At 47.2% G+C, this 27142-nt stretch overlaps 1 protein-coding gene across 1 annotated transcript; it reads right to left on the bottom strand.

Annotated features, from left to right (window-relative positions):
* Window positions 1-2222: 2222 nt before the first annotated feature.
* Window positions 2223-26832, bottom strand: SLC20A1 (solute carrier family 20 member 1). Its single transcript, XM_065397761.1, has 11 exons — window positions 26772-26832; window positions 22059-22673; window positions 21783-21923; window positions 20713-20798; window positions 17119-17215; window positions 14789-14908; window positions 11398-11649; window positions 10595-11156; window positions 10122-10307; window positions 7813-7897; window positions 2223-3313 (listed from the first exon to the last, which is right to left on the bottom strand). The coding sequence occupies exons 2-11, from the start codon at window positions 22417-22419 to the stop codon at window positions 3152-3154; spliced, it is 2052 nt and encodes a 683-aa protein (XP_065253833.1). The 5' UTR covers window positions 22420-22673; window positions 26772-26832; the 3' UTR covers window positions 2223-3151.
* Window positions 26833-27142: the final 310 nt, after the last annotated feature.

Raw genomic sequence — 27142 nt, 5'->3', positions numbered from 1 at the left:
AGTGTCAAGGACCCCACCCTCTTGCACAAAGCCCTCCAGCAGCTTCCTCTTTCCACACTAGTTCCCTCTGCCCCTGCACCAAGCAGTTCTGCTTCTCACCTCTTCCCCTGGTGCTATCCCCCTTCTCCCAGCACCTGCCCCCAAGGGCAAAGCTCATCTTTATGCCCTTTCTCTTTTCTAGGAGTAGCAGGTTGGGACAGAGCACAGCATAGGATTCTGCAGCCTCAGGCAAACCATTTCCACTTTCTGCACCTTCATTTCACTCCCTGTGAAACAGGCTAGGACAGGGGTAGGCAACCTGCTGCACGCAAGCTGATTTTCAGTGGAACTCTCACTGCCTGGATCCTGGCCACCGATCTGGGGGGCTCTGCATTTTAATTTAATTTTAAATGAAGCTTCTTAAACATTTTAAAACCCTTTTTTATAGACTTATAGAAAGAGACCTTCTAAAAATGTAAAAATGTATTACTGGCACGCGAAACCTTAAATTAGAGTGAATAAATGAAGACTCGGCCCACCACTTCTGAAAGGTTGCCTACCCCCTGGGCTAGGACAAGCCTTGAGCAAGTGCTTGGAGCTCTACTGCTAAGAGCAGCAGAGAGGAAAGAGGGTTTGCAGTAGTCTTTAACACAAGCACAGGTAGGTTGCTGGAGGATACTTTACATTAGGAGATCCCCAAGACTGCAAGAAGCAAATGGAGTACCAGAAGCCACTTCCTTAACCCCTCCCCCAACTACCTATTGAACCCAACCACTTGGGGAACAGTTCTGTGTCGCTGCAGCATCACCCCTGCCTGGTAAGAGCACTGCTGTAAACAGGGGTCAGCTGTCTGGGAATGGACAGGGGAAACCAACCCTACCATGACACGCTGAGAAAGTTGCCACTGCACCTGCCCTGCCCCCCATCTACGCTTTCATACTCCAGTGAAACAGAAGGGAGATTTGAGAACAGAAGGCCCATGCCCATCTCTATACCCTGAGAGCACGAGCACTGTCTCCCTGTGTGGGGCACCTTGAAATTACTCCTCCATTCCTTCGGCTAGGCTGGACCATTGGGCTGGAGGGCTTGTTCCACAGCAACAGGCTGAGGCTGTGCCAACTAGTGGATGGGGCTGCCGAGTGGGACTAGTTCACTCCAACTCTGATGTGGATCTCAGTTTCTCAATCTGTAAAATGGAGATGACACTAATCTCCTTTTGGGAGGTACTGAGGGAAAGTGCCAGGTATTAACTCCTTCCAAACCCCTTCTCAGTCTACCATGGCTGCTCCTGTATGCTTTAAGACAGGAAGCTGCAGCACAAAGGGCCCCACTGTCTGAATGCTATGCTGCCTTCTGCCACTATGGCAGTAGCAAAATGGGACTGTTCAAACAGTATGGTTCAGTCTGGCTCCGTAGCAGGTCTGTGGCTATACTTTCTGCTGGAGGGAGGAACCTTCCCACTCTAGCTCTAGCGTACAGATACTCCCTGAGTTACATAAAGCCAACGTATGCACATCCGAGCTTACGGAAAAAGTTCTGTAAACTAGAAATAGGAGGGGTGGGGGTTTTTTGCATGTAATGCAAAATACATTACATTTCTGAGATACATTTCTGACTTATGCAAAATTTGAGTTCTGCAAGATGTTCCAGAACAGAGCGCTTGCGTAAGTCGGGAAGCATCTGTCTTTGCTATGGGCCTAGCTGTTCCAGTGACAGCACCTGCTCGGATTGCCCTGACCTAAGTGCACTGCAACAACATGAACGTTCAGGCTGGGTTTTAATCCCCAACTGACAAGCAGACGGAGCACTGGATTAGAGGGTGTGCCAAAGTCAGGGGTTGATTTAAACCAAGCATGTGTGCCTTGAGAAGCCTCGTTCACAGTGCATCAGCTGAGAAAATGAGAGGTTGGTCACAGCAATGGAGCTGTTCTAGCAGTAGCAAAGGGCAGCTTCTAATGACTGCAGTTAGGCACCTACTGCTTTCCTCAGACAAACAGAGTGGAGTTTAGATCACACAGGATCCTCCCCTTATCCCAACTTTAGTTCACCTTTCCTGCTGCTTGTAATTTCTTTGTACATGCTCTTGCTCCTGGCTTATTAGATCAGGGAGGGTCTGGGTTAACCAGGTAATGCACTCAAATCCTGCCAGCTGCTGTAGCTAGTCATGCTGAGATCATGGGATAAGCACACCACTTGTGACATTAGAATGTTAACACTTCACTGGATGGAAAATCCAAAGAAGATTTGTTTTAAAAATTAAGCTTTTATTCAGTTAGAGGTAGCAATGGGGAGCAGAGTCCTGTAGTGTCAGGGTCACTGGAGAGAGCTAGGTTCTTGGCTCATAGGGGGAGGGAGCAGTCAATGATCTCAACATTTAAATCAACTCTGTTAAGAGTTTAGCCCATCCTAGATTCAAAACAAAATCCCCCCCCCCCCCCCCGAGCTCAGGTGTATTGGCACAAAATGAAAAAACATAACACAAGACCAGGGCATCATGGTACTGCAGGTTTCTCTTGTTTGCACCTGTAAGTACTGTAATGGAAGCAAAGCTAGACATACTACAACCTGCTTCCTAGCAAGAACCACCCCCAGCATCTTTCACAGCTCTTGGGGGAGGTGGCAACATGTCCCACAGGTACCATGTGAGCTGCAGAGGAGGCGGGGCAGTCAGGAAATGGTGTGTAATAGGTATTGCTCCACAAGGAGTCAGCCAATAGGTATGTTTAGTTTAAAAGTTTTATTTTTTAAAAAAAATAAGTGTGGTCTGGGTATAGTGCCCATTACTGTTAACCTAGAGCAAACATGTCAGTGGAATAGTCACCCCTCCAAGCTGGTCACACCAGAATTTACTGTGCCTGCCAGTTCTAAGACTTCGCGCCAAGGAAAAACAAGTTTAAAAAAGGACCTCAGTGACAAACATACATAATGGAAGGTAAGCTGGATACAAAAGAATATAGAAATATGTACAGTAATTCACAGCCCAAACAGGAAACCGACCTTAATGAGGTCAGGGGCGCTGGTTATTTTGCAGCTAATTTAGAGACGAGTCATTTAGCATGAAAGCAGTTACAGCATAAATGCAATATTCCCATCTCCTCCCCAGGCGAGTGACCCTAGCATTGTTCCAGTTGCTCGGAGCAGCGAGATGATATGGATTTCACCCAAGCTGGTCTCACACTCCCAGGATGGCATACTTGAACAGTGCCATGATAGCTGCACTGATGAGGCCAGAAATCGGGACAGTGACAAACCATGCCAGGAAGATGTTACGGAAGAGACGCCAGTCCACAGCCTTCCTGGAACGGAGCCAGCCCACTGAGACCACGGAGCCCACCTATGGAAGATACACCAAGGGACAGATTTAAAGACTAGGAGACCACTAGGATCTCACCTCCTGCATAGCAGGCCAGAGATCACCACCTAGTGCTTCCAGCATCAAACCCAACAGCTTCTGGTCAGCTAGAGTATCTTAGAAAGACATTGCAATTTTTAGAGACTGAGCAGCACATACAGGGAGGCAACTTGTGCACCCCACCCAAATCCCAGCTGCCTAGAGTGGGAACTCATGCATGGCAGCTCCACCCCCTACCTGCACATGAACCAGGTGTGATGTCTCTGCAATGGGGCCAGGACACCTGTGCAGCACAGCTGCCATGTTGATTCCCAGTGAAGCCACAGGGGAGTGAGTTCTCCTCCAAAGGTTGTGCAGTTCCCTTGGGTAATGGGGGCCCAGCCTCCTCCCACCCACCCTGCACCAAGGCACACTAGGGTTAGATAGGATCCCCAGGGAATAAGATTAGTACCTACTTGATAATCTTAAAAAAAAAAATCCATAACCAGTCAGGTCCTTGCACACCCAATAATCTCATGGTGCCTGGGGGGCACCCCCAAGTTTGAAAACCAATGTACTACCTTCAGCTTCCAGATACTGATCTTATTCTGCCTTTATCTGCTAGAAGCATGCCCCCAGCTCTCAAAGCTCACCTCAACCTTCTCTAAATAAGATTGAGCTTAGTTTCACTCTATCTAAGGCAGGTTTTCTAGTCTTCAGGTCATTCTTGTAGCTCTTTAGGTATCCTCTCCAATCTGTCAGCATCCCCAACATGTTGCCCCTCCACCGGCAAACTCAGTTTCCAATATGGCCTTACTAAGAAGAGAGCAGCATTGACTAGGTTCAGATACAAGACAAGCCTGAATCCAATGAGACCTGCCCAGAGAAAACCTGAGTCATGCTGAAGTGTGGCCAAGTGCCTTGTGCACATTATGGAGAGCAGTCTCCGGCGGAACTGTGGTGCACAGCCAGCACAGCATGGGGCCAGGCAGCAATGGACCAGCAGAGAGAGTTTCACAATGAGATTACAGGCATCTGATGCACAAGTGCAAGGCTTATAGGAATGAAGTTTCCCATGACCTGAGTGGCCCAGGGAGCTTGGCAGCTTTGTAATGGGTCTGTTTGACAACTGTTTTTTGTTCTACCACAGTAGTGCCCAAGTATCATAGAATCATAGAATATCAGGGTTGGAAGGGACCTCAGGAGGTCATCTAGTCCAACCCCCTGCTCAAAGCTGGACCAATCCCCAACTAAATCATCCCAGCCAGGGCTTTGTCAAGCCTGACCTTAAAAACCCCTAAGGAAGGAGATTCTACCACCTCCCTAGGTAACCCATTCCAGTGCTTCATCACCCTCCTAGTGAAAATGTTTTCCTAATACCCAACCTAAACCTCCCCCACTGCAACTTGAGACCATTACTCCTTCTGTCATCTGCTACCACTGAGAACAGTCTAGATCCATCCTCTTTGGAACCTCCTTTCAGGCAGTTGAAAGCAGCTATCAAATCCCCCCTCATTCTTCTCTTCTGCAGACTAAACAATCCCAGTTCCCTCAGCCTCTCCTCATAAGTCTTGTGCTCCAGCCCCCTAATCATTTTGTTGCCCTCCACTGGACTCCTTCCAATTTTTCCACATCCTTCTTGTAGTGTGGGGCTCAAAACTGGACACAGATGAGGCCTCACCAATGCCAAATAGAGGGGAATGATCATGTCCCTTGATCTGCTGGCAATGCTCCTACTTATACAGCCCAAAATGCCGTTCGCCTTCTCCGCAAGAAGGGCACACTGTTGACTCATATCCAGCTTCTCGTCCACGGTAACCCCTAGGTCCTTTTCTGCAGAACTGCTGCCTAGCCATTCAGTCCCTAGTCTGTAGTAGTGCATGGGATTCTTCCATCTTAAGTGCAGGACTCTGCACTTGTCCTTGTTGAACCTCAGATTTCTTTTGGACCAATCCTCTAATTTGTCTAGGTCCCTTTGGACCCTATCCCTACCCTCCAGCGTATCTACCACTCCTCCCAGTTTAGTGTCATCTGCAAACTTGCTGAGTGTGCAGTCAACGCCATCCTCCAGGTCATTAATGAAGATATTGAACAAAACCAGCCCCAGGACCAACCCTTGGGGCATTCCACTTGATACTGGCTGCCAACTAGACACGGAGCCATTGATCACTACCCGTTGAGCCCGATGATCTAGCCAGCTTTCTATCCACCTTATAGTCCATTCATCCAGCCCATACTTCCTTAAGTTGCCGGCAAGAATACTGTGGGAGACCGTATCAAAAGCTTTGCTAAAGTCAAACACATCTACTGCTTTCCCCTCATTCATGGAGACAGTTATCATAGAAGGCAATTAGGTTAGTCAGGCATGACTTGTCCTTGATGAATCCATGCTGACTGTTCCTGATCACTTTCCTCTCCAAGTGCTTCAGAATTGATTCCTTGAGGACCTGCTCCATGATTTTCCAGGGACTGAGGTTAGGCTGACTGGCCTGTAGTTCCCTGGATCCTCCTCCTTCCTTTTTTAAAATGGGCACTACATTAGCCTTTTTCCAGTCATCCGGGACCTCCCCAGATCACCATGAGTTTTCAAAGATAATGGCCAATGGCTCTGCAATCACATCTGCCAACTCCGCCTCCGAGAGGAGGTACGCTAAGTGCTGCATTGGGTGGCTGTGTTGGTGAGTATCTGAGTGTCTGTTGCAGGGACAGTTTGTCAGTTTGACCATGTGCTTGATTGTTTGAAAAGTGAATTGGGAGTGCTTTGTTCCAGGTGGGCCTGACTGTTCTAAAAAGGCAGTCAGCAGTGAACCAGCTGAGCAGCGAACAGCAGAGGCTAACAGAGGGAGTTCACCTGGGGAGAGCGCACTGAGGCTTTCATCTTGCAGGCTTCTCCGAGTAGTTGCTGCAACAGCTGAGGAAGCTCTTTGAATGAAGGTAATATGGATGGTGAGCATTCAGCTGTTACCTGCACAGGATGTGCCATGTTTGTCTTTCTTCCACAGGACAGAAGCAACTTTGTACAAAGTGCAAGCTGGTCTCCATATTGGAAGAGAAGGTTTGAGGTCTGGAGAAACAAGTATCGACCCTGCGTTGCATAAGAGAAAATGAAGGTTTCCTAGACAGACGTCAGGATATGCTTCTATGGGTACAACATTCTGAAGAATCAGAGCAGGCTGAGCAGTGGGGACAGAAGGACGGTGAAGAAATTTGGCAGCATGTGACCTCCAGAAGGAGGAGAGTCCATGTACCAGCAATGCAGATACAGGTGAGCAACCGTTTTCATGTTCTCCCCACAGGTACTAATGAGGAGAGTGGATTAGATGATACATCTGAGGGAAGGGAGCAGAAGGAGACTCCACCAATTGGAAGGCATGAGATGCACTGTCCTAGGGATGGTGTTTCCATGACCACCGCTCCCAAGAGAAGGCAGCAGGTGGTGGTGGTCGGGGACTCCCTCCTCAGGGGGAGGGTCATCTGCCGCCCTGACCAGGAAAACCGAGAGGTCTGCTGCTTGCCAGGAACTAGGATTCACAATGTGACAGACTGCCAAGACTCATCAAGACCTTGGATCACTACCCCTTCCTGCTTCTCCACGTGGGCACCAAGGATACTGCCAGGAATGACCTTGAGCGGATCACTGCAGACTACGTGGGTCTGGGAAGAAGGATAAAAGAGTTTGAGGCGCAAACCATCCCGATGTGTAGAAAGAAGAGTAAATATGGCAGGCGACCAGCTTGGCTTAACAGTGAAATCCTTGCTGATCTTAAACACAAAAAAGCAGCATTACAAGAAGTGGAAGACAGATGACCAGGGAGTATAAAAATATTGCTCAGGTATGCAGGAGTGAAATCAGGAAGGCCAAATCACACTTGGAGTTGCAGCTAGCAAGAGATGTTAAGAGTAACAAGAAGGGTTTCTTCAGATATGTTAGCAACAAGAAGAAAGTCAAGGAAAGTGTGGGCCCCTTACTGAATGAGGGAGGCAACCTAGTGACAGAGGATGTGGAAAAAGCTAATGTACTCAATGCTTTTTTTGCCTCTGTCTTCATGAACAAGGTCAGCTCCCAGACTACTGCACTGGGCAGCACAGCATGGGGAGGAGGTGACCAGCCCTCTGTGGAGAAAAGTGGTTCAGTACTTTTCCTCAATGCCCATTTCTCTTCAGCTTCTCCCTCCACCACTTCCTATGTTTACTCTATGTTCATTATCCACAAATGGACAGATCTGCATGCAAATTGTAGACTGTCAAACTCAAGACCAATGCTTGGTGTATTTTGGAAGCTATTCTACTAGAAGTCAATACGAACCAGATCTGAGATGGAGGAGGAAAAAGGCAAGAACCAGTACTTGGAGACAACTGGATTCTCATACAGTAGACCAGACCATCACTTCTGGTCCTACACCACTAACTCCATCTCCTGAGACAGTAGTGACACTTCCTGCAGAACTAATAGGCAGGTCACCACAGGAGCCATTTAACATACGGGCAAGCATTTCACTTACTTTGCAGTGCGTTGTACTGATAGGAAGACCAACATTTGATGCAATCACCACAGTCAGAGCAGATGCCAGTTCAATGCTGAAGCCACTGTGTACACACAAAGATAGTAATATCAGAGGTTGGTATGAGCCACACAATGTCAGCAAGGGATTCCTGCACACCAGACAGTCCATGCGCATGGCACATACAGAACTTTGGCTTATGGCTCCTGTTCTATGCAGGGTTCCAGGTCTCCCTCATTAACCAGTTTAATTGTTAAGGCATTAGATTTTGTACACACTTCTGCTTTGTATGGAGAGTGCACCTGGGGCCTCTTGACAGCTCCTAGCTGGAGGCCAGAAGCAAGGTTAGAGATCTTTAATCAGAGCTTCATTTTTCCTTCCATTTCTAGTGGATACATGCATCTCTGCAGGAAGTTTAGATAAAAGTCAAATATCCATAACTCTAGGGCACTCCCTGTGACGTTGTGCAGTCTATATGGTTTTATAAAAACATGATAATAAGTGAATATAATGTAACTGGGATAGTTTTAGAAAAATATGGTAAAAAGTGAATATAACATACTGGGATATGCTTCATGCAAAAGGTCTCTTGTAAGGTATCATTACAAAGCTTATAATCTACTGAGTGTGATCATCCGATTTGTATAAATGTACCACTCTTGTATCTAAAACTAGAAATATAAAACATAACTCTGAGGGCCTATTGTAATTATGTAAAGTGTGGGCCATTAATGATGGTTTGGAATCTTGATGACTCCCATTAACAAGGACCATTGTCTGCAGATGACTGTTTACCTGTGAGTCTTCCTGTATATGCGTGTGCTGGCAAGTGAGTATTGAAGTCTTGCAGTGACATGTGATCATGTCACCTGAACTGGAATCCATCTTTAACCTGGTGCTTTTCCAGTGACGGGGGTGGAAACCCAGAGGGACAAAGGGTTCCCGCCTTATGCAAAAGATATATAAAGGGGTAGAAGAGAACAGAGAGGGAGAGGAGCCATCATGGAGAATCCCCTAGCTAACACCTAAGCTGGAACAAGAGCTGTACCAGGGGAAAGAATTGTGCCCAGGCCTGGAAGGTGTCCAGTCTGAGGAAAAACTTACTGAAGCATCTCTGAGGGTGAGATTATCTGTATTTAGTTTGATTAGGCATAGATTTGCGCATTTTATTTTATTTTGCTTGTGACTTACTTTGTTCTGTCTGTTACTACTTGGAACTACTTAAATCCTACTGTCTGTATTTAATAAAATCACTTTATTTAGTAACTTACTCAGAGTATGTATTAATACCTGGGGGAGCAAACAACTGTGCATCTCTCTCTATCAGTGTTATAGAGGGCGAACAATTTATGAGTTTACTCTGCATAAGCTTTATGCAGGGTAAAACGGATTTATCTGGGTTTAGACCCCATTGGGAGTTGGGCATCTGAGTGCTAAAGACAAGCACACTTCTGTGAGCTGTGCTCAGGTAAACTTGCAGCTTTGGGACAAGTGATTCAGACCCTGGGTCTGTGTTGAAGTGGACTGGAGTGTCTAATTCAGCAAGACAGGGTGCTGGAGTCCTGAGCTGGCAGGGAAAACAGAAGCAGGGGTAGTCTTTGCACGTCGGGTGGCAGCTCCCAAGGGGGTTTCTGTGATCCAACCCGTCACACTCCCCTTTACACAATGGAGACTAAGCAGATTTCACACTGCCACTCACTGAGCTCAGTAGTTATTTGCATTCAATTCCTCAAGGCATTTGCTTTGATCTGTAATGCCCTGATATGATCTTGGACCTGGGTATCAGAGATCAGTCCCCTTTAGGACAGCCACCTGGAGATGGTGGCAGGGAATTCAGCAGATGATCTTTGCAATCCACCCCCCAAGCTCCAGAGGGTGGAGCTATAAGGCACAGTGGAAGGTTCAGCTCTTCTGTCTTTTGACCTAGAGAGGAGGGCATGTGTGTTTAGTACAAGCACCTGATCCCAAAGCCATCTGTTCAAATGCACATATTAGAATCATACCAATGGAAACGGCAATTAGAGGGGATATTTGTGGAGTGGTCTTCCTGAAGATAACCCACCACATGTCACGACTATCAAAGCTATTGTACCTCAGAGCACTAGGAAGTTTGGAATGTGAGCAAACAAACTGGAAAGAATTAATGAACCTTTCAATTTCAGTAGGCTGCAGACTCCGCATTGTATAATTACATGCTCACCCAGCCTCTGAGTAATAATGGGTTATGTACACAATGGTGAGTACAGAGGACACAGTATACTGAAAATACCATAAACATCCTCCTGTGTCCCCCCCATGAAGCATCTTACCTAGATGGTGTGATGGGAGTCAGATCCTTCCCCATGGTCTGAATGACTCTTCTCCCCCAGACCCACAGGCCAATGCAGATTCCAGCACCTCCGTACAGCAGCAGCCAGATGGGAGTTGCCACTTTGGCAGCCACATCACCTGTCTGATAGACTAGGTACAGAGCCACCAGGGGGCCAATGGCATTGCTGGAAGGAAACAGATGCATTCCAGTCAGAGACAATTAATGAATCTTTCCATGCTGCTGACTTGAGAAGTGATGAACTCCAATCTTGCTATAAACCCTAACTTGCTACATTTTCTGGATGACCAGGTTAGTGGGGAGCAAGTATTTGCCAGAAGAGCCCTCACAATAAGCAGCTTTCACACCAGCATGCTAGGCATACATGCTCCAGAGAAGCAGTGAACATACTGCATTAACATTTGCACTGAGAGTAACCAGCTAAAACCTGTCACGTAGATTAAGTCTACTGACCTGACATCGTTGCCGCCATGAGCAAAGGAACCAAAGCAGGCGGTGAGAATCTGCAGGAACTGGAAGAGCAGGGACACTTCTGGTCTATCCTGGTCATGCCACTCCTCCAGAGAACCAGTGCTGCACTTCCTGTCACCACTGCCTATCTCCACCTTGCCTACATCCATATCCACATCAGCAGCCGGGTGGGTATCTGCCACAGCATTGCAGTAGCTAGTGTAGCTGTCCATACGGATCCTCTTCTTAGTGTCTGCTCCAGGCCAGGTCAGCTTCTCCATCTCCTCCCCCTTGGGCTCACCCTCTTTGGCACGGAATGAATCCAGTGGCATGCCACAGATGGCCATAGTGTACGACGTGTAGCTGTTGTTGCGTCTCAGGGGCTTGTCGCCAGAGTCCCCCATGCAATCGCCCACTTTGGCCAGGTGAAGCTTGTGCAGCAGCTCTTTGTACAGGCCCGAATCCTTGTGCACAGTGTGGTACTGGTAGTGGCCATTGGAATTGATCTGATTGCTGACAGCTTGATTGAACTGAACAAGATTGCCACTGGGTAACCGCACAGCTCCTGCAAATGGAACTTGAGTTTAACCCACATGCCCAGGAGTGAGGAACATGCCTCAAACAGGAGCCAAACTAAAAACACTACAGACCTCATGCTTGTGCCACTCTGCCCTGATCTATTTGCTGGTGGAATATGCCTCCACATGGCATGCTTAAGGGACTCCCACTTCATCTGGACTTGCCAGGGCCATCTCAACCTCCAGCCATAAGGCCTTGAGTCAAGGCAGGTGCTAACCCCAACTCACCACTATCAATGTTGGTTTCCTTCAGGTCAACACTAGGGAGCCTCTCCCGCTCTGGGGCTTCCTCCACGTCTCCCAGATTGAAGGAGACTGTTCTCTCCTCCACGGCTGCCCTGTGGTGCACAGCAGACACATCAGTGACAGAGCTCTTGTCACCCACGCCGTTGTCCAGTGGCACTTTATACTCATCTTGGTCTTCCTTCTGACTGTTTTTCTCCATCAAGGGGCTCCCAGAAGGACTTGACTTGACCTCTCCTGTGGAAAGAAGCAATGACTTAGTAGTCCCCTTTCCCAAAGGCTACTGCCATTTAAAGCCCATTCAGCCATTAGCACCTGATTCCAGCCTATTCTGCATCCACTGAGACCTGAGCAATGCTGGCACCTGTCAGAACCCAGATTTATGCATGCTGAATTTCAGTTTACAGCTCAAGTTAGTAACCAACTACTCACATGCTTAGATGTGTTACACATGTGCTGTGCATGGGACAGCCAGATCTCCAGACACAGAACTCACTAGTCTGAACTGTGCTCTCTTTTACTATTTCAAGCCCCCTCTTGGCACCCAGTATAGGTGTGGTTATAACTGGCAGAGTGACTAATGGCATGGCAGGGCTCTGTGTTTGTTACTCCCAGAGCACTGGTTCTTCACTCCACAATGAGAATAGTGGTGGGCTACCAGGAACTGACTGGACAGATGGTGCCAATACTTTGCTTCCACTTTAGTGTTAGGAAAAGCTAAAGATACATTCCTAGTATTGCACAAGCAGCAGCCCAGAGAAGTTACACAGTTGAGAGCTGGCCCATGATATGGCCAAGACTTGCACCACACTACAATGGTGCAAGAAAGCTTATTTTGATTACAAGTTAAGATTTTAACTACAGATGACAGAGCCACTCTTCTTGGGAGCAGTGCTAAGCAGCAAATCTCTCACCAGGGTATCATTAGTGAAATGCTGCAATTTGCACTTTGTGATGCATGAGCCATAGGAGTATACAGGTGACTCATCTGTGCTTTCACTGGGTTAAAGCATGTGACAATACAGAGACTGCACTGGGCAGGAAGGTACCTTTTTCACATGGTGATGAGCCATGACAACACTAGGGTTTCCACTGCAAGGAGTGTTTTGGAAAAATGCACCAAGCTCGGCTTTAAAGCTCTCACACAACTTTAAACTTCTAGAGTAGAGGCAGGCAAAAAAATTTCAGCAAACAATAAGTCTGCTAAAAAAGTAATGGGGAAGTAATAGTGTTGTAGCTGTGTCAGTTTAGTATATTAGAGACAAGGTGGGTGAGGTACTTTTATTGGACCAACTTCCTTTCCTCTCCCTCCCCCCCCCCCCCCCCAAAACAGAAGTTGGCCTAATAAAATAGTGTTTCTCAACAACCCATCTGTGGACCAATGCCCGTTCCTGAGATCTCCCTGACTGTTTAGGAAGGCAGCAAGCCCGTCCCTGGTATCAAAAAGGTTGAGAAACACTGCAATAAAAAAAAAAGATTACCTCATCCACTCTCTCTCTAATGCTGAAATGGTTCATTCTGGCCATTGCAAAATAAAGTGTTTCATGTTGTATGTTTTGACTTTCAAAATGGTGATTTGTTTTGAAATTTAGCTACAAAAACCCAAAAAAGTGAAAGCCACCTAAATAACCAAAAACATCAGAATTTGTCTGGGCCAAACAAAACCCCATAAAAAATTTTGGTTCCCATTCCAGGGAGAAAAACTGGCTAGTTTCAAATTGAAAATGAGGTTCTGTTTGGCCCCCAAACCAAGAAGTGTATTATTCACTCAGCTCTAATCTAGAGCCTTGATGGTGGGACTTTAGCTTTCAAACATGAACAGAAATAGTCTACTAGTTAGGGCAGAACTGGGACTCTGGAGTGATCCTGCCTCTGACTGCACGACCTTGGCCTAAATTCACTTTTGGCTGCCTAAGCAAGCACCTAAATACAAGTAGCATTTTCCAGAGGATCTGAACATAGGTCTCCAATGACTCCCAAAGGAGCTGTGGGTTCTCAGCTCTTCTCTGAGAAAGCATGGCCTGTTATTTAAAGAGCCTAACCGTATAGCCAGGTCTGAAAATTGGCTTTAACATCTGCCTGTTTCCTCAGGCCATAAAAATGGAAAAACTTCTACCTTACAGGAGGGAGGGCAAAGCTAACAAATGCTTGAAATCTTCAGAGCAAGAACACTAGGAGTCAGTTAAAAGCTTCCCAATCTGTACTATATTAAAGCAGAGACCATTGATTTCAGAACTCATTAGCTCACTGCAAGCACTTGGTCAGAACTTTTTAAGTCTGGCTGGTCAGGTCAGATACTAATAGCAGGAAACCTCTGTAGTTCCCTAGTTCTGCTGCAGTGCTGTGTGGGGCTGCTCAAACTACTCCAGTATGTGCGTCACCGGGGTTCTGCTTAGGAATAGGCTATGCTGAAACCCCAACAGCTGCGAACAGATTTGCTAAGTTACATTAGTGAGGGGGGGGAAAAATTGAATTCCTTGCAAGAGTATAAACTCCTTTAACAGCTGGAAGGATGAGCTGTCTCTAGACAGACAAATTTCAAAGGCAACCAGAAAGTATTTAACAAGCTATTAGTCTCTCACCACTTATGCAAACCTGACAAGGGTACTTGTGAATAGCTATTTTCTCTTACTTATTGCTTAGGATGCCTCTCCCAAGTCTCACATGTAATTTATAGAGGAGCCCCTCAGAACATTAAGAAGGTAAAGCTGGGGAATGCTATTTGAGTGCCTTTCAACGGGTATTCTTTGCTACAGGGCAGGGATTTTATGAGATCACCTACTTAAAACTAATCTGCATCAGCAAGGTCAGATTGCTCATTAGGTACAATATGGTATTAAAGGTTATATGCCACAATTAGGCACACTGCCTCCTGCATTCTCTACCCTGGGCACCCTTTAAGATTAATGATGAAATAGTGCTGTTTAGGAGTATATCCACTCCAGGTAATTGTTCTGTGCTGTGTGCCTAAAGCCTACTCCATGCAGCTTGATCTGAAACAGATAAGTAGGCACAGAAGTTAGCTGCAGCCTGCCAACAGTACTTTCTTACCAGTGGATGGCTACTCAGCTAGAAGCATGCTTAAGGGGCCCTCTTAGAAGCCACCCCTTGTTATAAGCAAGTTTAGTTTTACAGTAACCAGCAAAAGCTTGATTACAAATACAGTACTTAAGTGACTCATGAGATTTTCAGAGGAAGCTGAGTGAGATCTGAGTGCTAACCCCCCTTTAGGATCCTTTACTAAAACAGATTGTTAAAGGGGAGATTTGTAAGACACCCCCCCACCCACCCACAAGCAAGATGAGCCAAAACAGGATATTTAAGTAACTCATTAAGCAGAACATGTGATTTTATGTCATTCTAAAGTATTACTTACGTTCTATTTTCTTCTTCATTCTTGGACACACAAAGAACCAGACGATGAGAGCACAGACAACAGCACTCCCCGCCGAAGTTAGAAGGATACCCCAGATAGGAAGTTTGTCAAAGCCCAGCACTAGGAAATAAAACAATGAATCTTGAAAACCCCAGGGCAAGGGCCCCTTCATTGTATGGCTACCCTCTTCACAACTGGCTCAAGGGGTGCTTGGCACATGACATTCACTGCTGCCTCCCAGGAGTCTGCAGTGCCCTGCACCAGCTTTGCTATATTAGCAGAAAATCTGAATAGAAAATCCAATACTAACCCTGCAAAAATTAGAACTTAACCCACATGGGAGCCCCCAACAGGTTACAATCTCTCCCCAGCTAATCTCTTTCACATGTTCGGAGACTCCTGACCTCTCCCCTCCCCAGGGAAAACTGGATTACTGAAAGCATTGTACATGCTGGTGACCCAGCAGCAACTGACTAGACATGCTCTACCATCCTTCCCTCAGTTTAGTTGTCAATATAGTATACACAGAGGCTTATGTCCTGACTTGCTTTTTTGCTTTGACATTGCAGCAAGTCTGCTGCTGCAGCAGACAGCGCTATTCCCCCTGGCATGCCAGTCTGCTAATAGCCGGGGGGAGAAGAGTTGTACCCACGAGAGATCTCCAACAGATTTATAGTGATGTGGCATTTTAGGTTTGTGATGGGATAGGACTTTTCCAGTCACATGGTGCAACAATGATGGCTTCTGCATCTCACTCCAGAGCACTTATTTTTAAATTAGAACCAAATCGACATCTCTTGAAACAGGAGAGGCTTTAAGGTGTTAACTGACCTAGTTACACAAGCATTTACAAATGAGTGGCTGGATTTTTTTCCATAGAAGCTTACTCACTTATAGTTTACTATAACCTTAAGCTAAGGTATCAAGTGTTTGCTAAATGGCCATCAAAATGCTTCTGCATTTTCTGCTGCAGCCAGGAACCATAAACACTCCCAGTACATAGAGGGCAGATAAAGGAACTGCAGAGGTCAAGTGCACAATGTCACACATCTATTTCATATGGCTTAGTTAACATGCAACACTAATAGCAGCTTACAACAAATACAGAATCTGGCAAAAAACCCAGCTAAAGTGGAACAAAGTTTAACCAAACCTTGTCTACAGAACGTAAATTTAACATGAATCTGGCTAGTAATGTGCAAACTTATAAACTGGATCACATGGTGCAATGCTGTCTATGTTTTAACTGGTTAAGATTCCTACTTCACAAGACAATGTCATTCACAGGCATAACCACCACTTTGGCTGAACTCCATTAGTGCTGCAACATCTGTTAGAATTTCAGGACCAAAGTGCATTTGAAGGGACCAATGTATGAAGGGAAAGCTGGAGTCATTACTTCATAGCTACACACCAGGCTATTCACTACTAAATACTGAAATAGATCTAAAGTGTCTAATATGACACTGAATATCTGCCACTATCAGCCTCTACCTAGCTCTGGTTCCTTGATGACCTGTTTTATAATACATCACAGCAGAAAGCACCAGCTGAAGCTGCCATCACAGTCCAGGGTAGCAGGCCCTGATTAAGGTAGCTCAGTATACAGAGTTTTGAAATTGATTGTTAAGTTAGCTGTGACTGATATTTTCTACAGCTTGCCTTTTAACTCTGCAGGTCTCCAGGCCCTTCTGTGCCAAACTACATTGGATTATGATGGCAGCTGCCTGTTCCATTCATCAGTTGTGTTTCTCCCCCCACCACGACAGAAAGTTAAACATTTTGATCTGGAGCTCCCAAAAGATTTCAACTCCGAAGCATGAATTCCTCTTCGGAGTACTTGTGCCGGCTAGGACATGCCAGTTCTTCTTGGTCAGGAAGTTTCGGGGCAGTTAATATATTCTTAGGGATGAAAAGCAAGCAAGCTCTCATGCTGGAAGGCCAAACTGAGCAAATCCAATACAAGACTCCAGTGCTGACTAGCCTTACTGGAGAATAGGAAAAGCTTAAGGAGACTCTTAAGCAGCTGGGTTACTGAGCTCTAGCATAAGTAGGAGAGAGGAAAGGGGAAGTCATGTTATCTGCTGTTCCTGTGAAGACTAAGGAGAAAGCTCTGTAGTGATTTAGAGTTTGAGCAGGCCTCTTTGGTTGGGTAACTATCTAGGTTAGAACTCGGCGCACGCTAGCCTGCAGCCTTCTGTAGCCGGCACAGGCCGGCAGCCTTCTAGGAGATTTCAGCCCTGTAAAGCAAAAGGGGTAAATCATGCATTTAATGGAGGTTTTTGTAAAGAATTATAAAATTAGCACTGAAGTATTTGACATGTACTTACAAGGTGCACCACTGTACATGATGGAAAAGAGGTTGATCCCAATTGTACAGGCATAGAAGACTGGCAAAGCTCGCAACCCATTGGGAACTGGATCTGCCTGTAAAACAGATTAGTTTTGATGCTATACAAATCCAGATCCCAGACTCTGAACCCAACAGCAAAGCAGATACTTAAAGTACTCATCTACATGGAAGAGTGTAGAAAAATAGTAACTTCTTACAAAGTTCTGTTTTGTGCACTTCGACTTAAAAGTTTACTACTTCCCTCCTACTAGCCCAGCAGAGGCAGCTCCAGAAGAGGGAGATGGAGTCTCTTGTGCAAACAGAATTGTTTGCTAAATGCCAATTAGAGGCTTATATATTACAGCTGTGAAAGCTCTGTCCACAGTGGGGTTGCATAGGAGTCAGCAAGGAGAGAATTGGGCCTGAAGAACCCTTAGAACTTGTGCATCACAAGATCCAGTGGGGTTTTAGGGTTGCCAATTAGTCTCTCTCCTTACTTGTGAGCAGAGCTCTTTCCATGTTGAAGACAGAAATGGGCCTCTCCCCTGATGCCATTGTTGTTTCAAAGCAGAAATGCACATTCCCTGAAACAGCAATGTTGCCTTTTGAACAGCCCATCCCACAAAGAGTGGATGGAATCTGATGCTTGAGAACTCTTCACTTAAGAGCATTTTACTTTTAAGTTTTAGGCCTTGGCTACACTAGCGCCGCACAGTGCTGCAACTTGCTGCGCTCAGGGGTGTGAAAACGCCCCTGTGAGTACAGCGCTGTAAAGCGCTAGTGTAATCAGAGCCTGCAGCGCTGCACGCTCGCTCGCAGCGCTGCAAGCTATTCCCCTCGGAGAGGTGGAGTACATACCGAGAGCTCTCGCAGCGTTGGCGGCGCGACTACACTCGCGCTTCACAGCGCTGCTGCGGCAGCGCTGAGAAGTCCCGAGTGTAGCCAAGGCCTTAGACATCAAAGTAGCTATGCCCCAAGACTTTGTTTGCTCTCTGTATTCTGTAAGGCTCTGGATTTTGCTCTCAGGTATTTGATAGCCTACCCATCAGAACAGATGCTCTCTAAAACTCAGTTTTCAACAGCACTTTCTAAAAGTCTTTGCTTCAATCCACTAAAGGAATTTTCTTTTGGAAAAAATCTCATTTGTCAAAAGGGCTTTTTCCTCCATTTCCCCAGGTGAGTCAGGCCAATTGTTGTTAAAGTCATTTGACTGATTCAGAGAGATTACTCACAAATGCATTCCTATGTACTGAAAGCAACACCTCATCCAGGCAGTGGCATTGTTTGAGACTTGTTGACCAGGAGCCAAACCCAAGTGTTCTGATGCTCAATGTTCAGTGAAATTTAATGTATTGAAATGCATGTTTGCTTTGTCCTATTACAAAAGCATCTGAATAAGTGTTAAGTAGTGAGTACAACTTTGAAAGGCCAGTTATACAATATTAATCTGCCAGCTGTGCTAAATGAACTACTGCATTTTTCAAAGCAGAATCCACAGGAGTTAGATTTGAGATCTGAAGTTCATTTTAACCTACTCAATAACAGCCTCAAAATATACTTGGTAACTCCAGAGCTAATTTTATGTTTTATATTTGTAAGCCGTTTACACACAAGTTGAATCCTGGACACTAGACTCTATATAATTACAGCATCTGTTTGACCAGCAATCTAGTCTGTACACTACCAGCATGCTTAGTGTTAATTCATGTTCAGATTACTGATCTACTCAGCATACTGAACAGCAGAAGTATAGAGAGTGGCTTGTGTTAAATCATTCAAACAAGTTTCATTTCATGCTCCCATTTCCAACTGCTACTTTTGTTCCACTTACTAGAACAGTATTTGTAAAGAGTTCCAAACCAAGGAATCTCACAACAGAAAGCATTTGTCTGGCTGAGTAGAGTTCAGCCCAATACAGTCAAACCTCCCAGACAAAGCCCATCCTGAAGTTCAAGCAACTGGTTTTAGGTTGGTGGAATCTCAAGACAGTTGTTTTGGGAACCTCTGGTCTGCAGGTTTAATTTAAGACATGAGCCCAAGATCCATGAGGGCTTGCCTACATCAAGAAATTAGCAAGACTACATTGCTGTAGTTATTCCAATACAACTGCCTATGTCGACACATTCAAGTACCTGGGGAGCTATTGCAGATATTTATACCAGTACAGTTCTGCTGCTAAGGGCACGTCTTCACTGGCTACGTTAAAGCACGTGGCAGCGCTTTAACGTGTCTTGTGTAGTCACAGCACAGTGCTGGGAGAGAGCTCTCCCAGTGCTCTTAAAAAACCCTACCTCCACAAGGAGAATAGCTCCCAGCGCTGGTGCACGGTCTACACTGGCACTTTACAGCGCTGCAACTTGCAGCGCTCAGGGGTGTGTTTTTTCACACCCCTGAGCGAGAAAGTTTTGGTGCTGTAAACTGCCAGTGTAGACAAGCCCTAAGTTTCCCTGTGTAGGCAAGCTGCCAGTTCAGTCATGCATAGAAGCAGAGTTTCCATCACAAGGGCAGAGCTCTCCCAGGCATTTTAATGCTAAGGCAGGTCATTCAAGTTACAACTAGCTCTAATTGGCACTTCCGCAAACTGTTCCATTGAGTGCCAAGTGGCAATCAAGGTGCAAGATTCCTTCCTGCCTTAGAAAGGCTAAAGAGCTCTCTTTACAATCCTAACAGCTACAACACCACTGCATAGTACAAGCTGGGGGGAGAGAGAGACTTGGATAGTATAAACAAGAGGCAGGCAGAATGGTATTAACATGAAATGGGTCTGAGGATAAGGTATTTCAAAATCTATTTGGTCTACTCAGCTAGCCTGCCCTTGGAAGTCTGATGCATAAGCCAGTGTCTACAGACTTTGTTTTATTAAAGAGAAGTTTCTAGCCCTTCTAGTTGCAGTGATGCTTTCCAGTCTGCAGCCAGAATTAACTCTACTGCTACTAGGTAACAAGCTGCAACACAAAGCCAAGATGACACTGGTCGGTTTGATTTGCAGCCCACAAGGCATTGGACAGCAGCACAAGTAGCCAGCGTCTTATCAGTTTCATGCTGCTGCTGGGGAAGCTATGCCTGCTTCTGTTCTCCATCTGGTTGAACATGAGATAGGTGTGGAATATTAACCCCTGAACTAGCAGCTTTGGATAGGAGGGCAAGAAGAGAAAGCTCCTCCTGTCTTCAAGTCTCCGGAGTGTTGAGATAACCACTAGCCAGAGACAGATATGAAAGATGGAGCATGCAAAGAAGGCCTGGAGACACTTGCCAGGTTACTATCCCAGCAACCTCTTCCATGCCCACTGCTGGGGACAGGGCTTCTCAGAACATTGCACTGGATCTCTATGCTCCCTTCCCCACAAAAAAAGTTCATATCAGCCTGTGGCAAGTAGGTACCCAGTAATTATGAAGAATGGCAGCCCAGCAGCTAGGGTGCTAGTCTGGGAGATGCATGGATCAAAACATTAAAGATCACGAAGTTCTCAGTAATAAGCATTTAAGACTGTCCTGACTGGGAATGGTTATTCCTATTATCTGCTCATACAATTTCAGTTGCAGAACAGTTTTCACACAGCAGATGCACATTGTGGAGATCTGGCACCCTTACCTTACGAAGAATGAACATACGGACAAGGAAGAACAGGATAGCAGACATGATGCCAGAAAGCAGGGGAGAGATGAACCAGGACAACACTAGGACAGAAGATAAAGAGGCGATTAATATCCTGGCTACTAGAAGGTGGCTCTGGGCAGTAAAACCCAGTTATATTTTTCTTACTAATCCAATGTTGGGGACAAGGCCATACACCGGGGTAGGCAACTTTGGCATGTGTGCCGAAGGCGGCACGCAAGCTGATTTTCAGTGGCACTCACACTGCCCGGGTCCTGGCCACCGGTCAGGGGAGCTCTGCATTTTAATTTATTTAAATGAAGCTTCTTAAACATTTTAAAAACCTTATTTACTTTACATACAACAATAGTTTAGTTATATATTATAGACTTATAGAAAGATCTTCTAAAAACATTAAAATGTATTACTGGCATGCGAAACCTTAAATTAGCATGAATAAATGAAGACTCGGCACACCACTTCTGAAAGAAGCAACAGAGGGTCCTGTGGCACCTTTAAGACTAACAGAAGTATTGGGAGCATAAGCTTTCGTGGGTAAGAACCTCACTTCTTCAGATGACTTGCATCTGAAGTGAGGTTCTTACCCATGAAAGCTTATGCTCCCAATACTTCTGTTAGTCTTAAAGGTGCCACAGGACCCTCTGTTGCTTTTTACAGATTCAGACTAACACGGCTACCCCTCTGATACTTGACACTTCTGAAAGGTTGCTGACCCCTGCCATAGACAGAACAAGCAGCAATGGTCTCAAGTTGCAGTGGGGGAGGTCTAGGTTGGATATTAGGAAACACTATTTCACTAGGAGGGTGGTGAAGCACTGGAATGGGTTACCTAGGGAGGTGGTGGAATCTCCATCCTTAGAGGTTTTTAAGGCCCCGGCTTGACAAAGCCCTGGCTGGGATGATTTAGTTGGGGTTGGTCCTGCTTTGAGCAGGGGATTGGACTAGAGGACCTCCTGAGGTCTCTTCCAACCCTAATGTTCTATGATAGGTTTTATTAATGCCACACCTCAACATCTGAAAAAGCTAGTGGGTTGTACTTTACTTACCAATTTTAAGCAGCTCTGACCACTGGACGCCTTTCTGTCCTTTGGCCACCAGCGAAAAGCCAATTGTCGCTCCAACAATACAATGGGTACCAGAAATGGGAAGCCTCAAGAATGAAGCTGCTAGCTGCCACACAGCTGACCCTAAAACAACAAAGTTGTGTCTCAGTGACTAGTCACCATTACAATATATGGCAGATTTGGGGACAGACACTCCAACAAGATAACTAATCCATGTGTACTTAATCACTTTGCTGCTGCAGCTAGAATGTTACTCACCAAACATAGCGCTGATTGAGCCGGCCATGAGTAGCTCTTGTGTAGAGTTGTACATCTCCACGTCAATCAACCCCTTCCGGATGGTCTCACTCACTTTAGCACCCAGCAGAACAGAGCCCACCGTTTCAAAGATGGATGCCAGGATACATGCTTGCCGCAGAGTCACCACACCCGACCCCACTGCAGTTCCGAACGAGTTTGCCACATCATTGGCACCCACAGAAAACGCCAACACAAAGGCAATGATGAAGCCCAATATCAGCATCCAGAGGAAAGCTACCATGGGACCAGATGCCTTACTTCCTATTGTACTGGTTAGCAGATCCATCAGAGCCGTTGTTGATTCAATTGTGGATTCCATGTTATTAATTTAGTGGTTTCAAATTAACAGGAATTTGCAACTTTGATACACGAACAAAATATGAGGTATGAAAATATTATAATAAATAATGTTACAAATTAAATAAACTAAACGAAGATATGTTCAGAACCAGAGAGTTACTGCTATACGGTGTGTATGGGAATCTCTTTCCTAAATTTCCTGTGGCTCTGGAGAATTAAACGAGCTGAATAAAATTCCATGGTGCAGAAAATAGAGAACACAAGTTCTTCATCCTGAAATGAGAGAGGGAGAACTGAGTCCCCATGGTCCATGGATGCTAGCTAAGTGAGCACAAGGCTATAGCATAGTGAGACTTCCCCCAAATAGTTAGAGCAAGGCCATTTTTTAAGCTTACATCCCAGTTTAGCAGCTAGAGGCCACACTGGGTACCCATTAGGAAACATAAGTGACTATCTGCTGCTCCATTAGTGCTGTATTCCTGGCCTTCTGCCTATGTTCCACCATGCAGATGGGGACACAAGATCCCTTGTGATTTCTACCCTCCCACCATCCAAGCTGAATGCCAGCTCCCCCTGCAGGCATGCTTAAAAGAGTACCACCACATTGACAATGCCATCAGGATTTGGAATGGAGCTGCTCTCCAGCCTATAGAGAAGAGGATTTGAGCCAGTGATTTTAGAGAGCACTTCAGTGGAGTCTAGTTGCTGAACGTGGTAAAATAAGAGGGCATGAGACCCACAGCAAGTACCAGATCAATTATTTTTCCTTGGAGAGAGATACAAGCTCTGGACTAGAAGAATGGGGCCAATTCCAACACGCGCGCCATGCTGCCGTGTGGAACAGGGACCCAAAAGCAAGCAGGCAGTACCACAGAACCCTACCTTAAATCTATTAAGACAAACTTAGCCACCATCCCTACTAGCCTGAAAGGCACACTCCAGGCCAAGTATTTCCTGAACAGGCTACAAACATTATCTGCTCTTGTTGGGTTCCAGGAAGGAACTAAAGGACTCTTCCCCAGCCTATGGGGAGGATCCACAGGGCCCAGGATTATGTGGGACAACAGAAAAAAACAAGGTCAGGGTCAAAAGTAGGGAACCTGAGGGGGACACCGAGCAGAGAACCCTGGACAACACCCACTGAACCTCAAAGGGTTCAAGGGAGCCAGCAGTTGCTGCCCAGAGGAATTCTGCCTGGATATGTGAGTGGAGAGAGGACTGGAAACAGGCTCCACAGTCAGAGAGAACCCACTCAGCCAACATCTCCTCTCTGGTGTTCAAGATTGCCACTTTGGCCACCGCTAGGAGGAGGTTGATGAGGTCCCACAACTTTATGGGGCCACAGATAGGGTGTGCATATACAAGAAGGTGGGAGAAGTGCAGCCAAAAACACAAGGAGGAAAACATTATCTGCTGGAAGGTAGGCACATCAGGCACTGGGTCTACCAATTTCAGCTCTTTCCAACATAAGAGACACTCAGCACAGAGCCCTTTCAATCCTTAAAACCCTACCAAAAAACAACAACCTCTACCCAAGCAGAGTTTTGGCCCCAAAAAGAGAGAAGTGCCAGACTCCATGAAGCCCTTAAGGGACTTCACTATTGCCACTATTAAATGGCAGGTGTTCAGATACTATAATGTTGGGTGTAACAAAACCCCAAGATCGCTATCTCTGCCTTCCAGCAAAGATCCCTGGACTAAGTGGGCTGTTGCTAGGTCGCAGATGCAAGCTGCAGTGGAGCAGGAGAGTGGAAGTGGCTTCCCTTTGAAGCCCTGCTGCAAGACAATTAACACCATGGCTCACCCCGACCAGCTAACATGTTAAACCTGCAACTTATCCCATCTACACCAGGATTTTAACATGTTAAAGTCTGATAGCTAACAGCACCTCTACCTAGTGTGGACAAGCACCAAAATAAGAAAAAGCCCCAGTCAGTCTACAAATCCTGTACCTGAACAATGACTTGAGTAAGGCATGTTGGCAGGTCAGCTGAATTCCCCATAGTACCTTGTGTCCTAAGCTGCAGTCTTTTGTGCTTAGCCTGGCTATTGCTGCTGCAGAAATTACTCACTCTCTTGGTTTGTTTGCTGCCTGTCCCTACGGTGACAGCGCTGGCTCTGGCTGTCCTTGAAAAGGGCCATCAGAAGAGGGAGCAAGCCCTCTCCCCACCCCTCAAGAATCAGAGCAGGAAAGACACTGTTCATTAAGATTCTTGCCTTTCCCCAAGAGCATTTGGGAAGGAAGGAGCCTATCACAGATATATCAGAAGGTCCTACATCTCAGTTATTTCCCTCTCTACCCTATCTGTGTTGCAGCCATGCTTCACCACAACACTGAGAAGAGGCAGGAGATTAATATCCAGCCAATTTAACATCAGATCTTGCACTGCACCAGCCCCAGACCTCCTCACACACCATTACCACCTTTGCTGCAAAGTAGGAGGAAGGGCTGCAGATACCTTGACCATGAGTTGGAATGGAAGCAGCAACACCTTTCATCTGAGCAACAGGCCCACTTAAACTGAAACTCCCTGAAACACTGCCAAGGATCATCCCCCTACTAGACTGGAGGGAGGAAAGGCAGAACAATCTGCCTGAAAAGGCAAGCCTACAAAGCACACTCTGGGGAAACAGCATCTGCTGCATGGAGGCAGAAAATTGGGTTTTCTATGTGGCTGCAGTACCTCAAGTGAGCAAGTGGGGGACCCAGCTGGCACTCAGATTCCAAGATGTAACCTCAAGAGGGATTATGCCCACCATCTGCCCCCTGAGGAAATTACAAAGTCCACATTGGGGCATCTAAGTGAGCCTTAAGTGGGGGGGAGGGATAGCTCAGTGGTTTGAGCAGTGGCCTGCTAAACCCAGGGTTGCGAGTTCAATACTTGAGGGGGTCACTTAGGGATCAGGGGCAAAATCAGTACTTGGTCCTGCTAGTGAAGGCAGGGGGCTGAACTCGACTCAATGACCTTTCAGGGTCCCTTCCAGTTCTATGAGATAGGTATATCTTCATATAAAAAAAATTATCACTAGAGGCACCAAATAGCCACCATGCACCTGGAAATCTACAGGCTCTGTGGATACTCAGCCCCTCACTGTTTTAGGCACCCATTAAGGCTGAGTCTTCACAGCAAAAAATGGAGTGTTTTTACATCAAGTTAGCCATCTTTGGGTTTGTCTGCACTTAAAATGCTGCAGCAGCACTTCAGTGAAGACACTACCTACACTGACATGCAGGTTACCTATGCTGTAGCCAGAACCCTAACTCTCAGAGGCATTAGCTAGGTTGACGGGAGAACCCATTGACCAGCACGGTCTACACAGGGAGTTAAACTGACCTAACAGCTTTACTCAGGGGTGTGGAACTATATCAATCCAGTTTCCTAGTGTAGACCTGGCCTTAGTGTCAAAATCTCAAGGGAACAAGTCACTTGTTTTTAGGTCAATTGGCTATATCAAGGTAAGCCCCAGGTGGGAGGTACATGGGGGCCTCAAACTAGCTACAGATAATTAAGAACTACCCGAGCCTTATCTCAGCTACCTCAATATAAAATCCTAGCAAACTCAACGTTCACCCTCCATTTTGCACTACAGTCAGGCCAGGTGAATTAGCCCCAAGGGGCAGAAGAGCCCTGCCTAGCTAGCCTGCCCCGCTGTAGCCACACGGCACTTCCATCACCGCCCTGTGAATTCAAACTTTGCTTTGAGAGCCCTCCCCTCCCAAGGGGCTCTGAAAGGGCAGCCACACGTTCCTCTGAACCCTGAGCTCAGCCAGGCCATGACACCAGGCACTCGGTGCCAGCACACAGGTGGGCATCCTGCAAATGACAAACCGAGCATGCCCTGCTGTCACCCTCCCCTGGGACAGGAGTCAGTGCCACCATGCTGCCAGCTAGCCCAGGCGAGAGGGGGCTGTGCCCAGAGCACCTTGCACCACCTCTCCAGTGCCCAGCCTCACCACCGCTCGCCCCAGACAGGCTGAGCCCCCACCCACCCGGCACCCCACGCCCTAGAGAAGCTGAGGCCCCTGCTGCCCCCCAACTCCCACCAGGTCCCTTACACATGGGGCGTCACCCCAGACGCCGCACAGCCCCTTGCGCCCCGCCCCCCCGCGCATCACGCGCTCCCCAGATCCCCCGCGACCCCGCGCGCCGGCCTTTCCTTCCCGCGCAGCAGGAAACGGCTGCTCCCGCGCGCGCCTCGCCTCAGGCGGGTCCAGGGCCGCCCGGGCAGCCGGGCGCACGTGGGGGGAGGGGGCGCGGCGCGCGCAGAGCCCTGACCTCCCCCCACCCTGTACCGCGAGCCGCGCCCCAGCCCCGGCTCCTGCCGGCGGGCAGCGCTCCGCCATTCCCCCAGCCCGAGCGCGGCGCTCACCGCGGTGCCGATCTGGTTCTAGGCGGCTCCACTGTCCCGACCAGCTCCCAGCACACGCAGCTTGCCGCCGGCGCCGGGCCGTGCTTTATAGCCTGAGCCGGCCCACGTGACCCGCCGGCCCCGCCCCCCCCGGCCGAGCACGCATCCGGCGCGTGACGCAGGGAGAACACGGCCCCCTTTCTCGCTGCCGCGCGGCCATTCGCCACCCCCGGATCATGGCCACGCCCCTTGCTGGGATGGGCGCGGCTCCCGCTCCAGTCGACCCCGGCCACGGGCTGTTCACTCTGGACCCTAACGAGGGCCCCTGGCCGGCCCATCGGGAACGGGGGGTTGGTACTAACGCTGCCTCCCACCAGCACGTTGAGCCTGCC

This window comes from Emys orbicularis, chromosome 2 (assembly GCF_028017835.1).
Source record: "Emys orbicularis isolate rEmyOrb1 chromosome 2, rEmyOrb1.hap1, whole genome shotgun sequence".
In the NCBI taxonomy this organism is placed as follows: Eukaryota; Metazoa; Chordata; order Testudines; family Emydidae; genus Emys; species Emys orbicularis.
The sequence above is the reverse complement of the archived record's forward strand: the minus strand, read 5'-3'. Positions and strand labels throughout refer to the sequence as shown.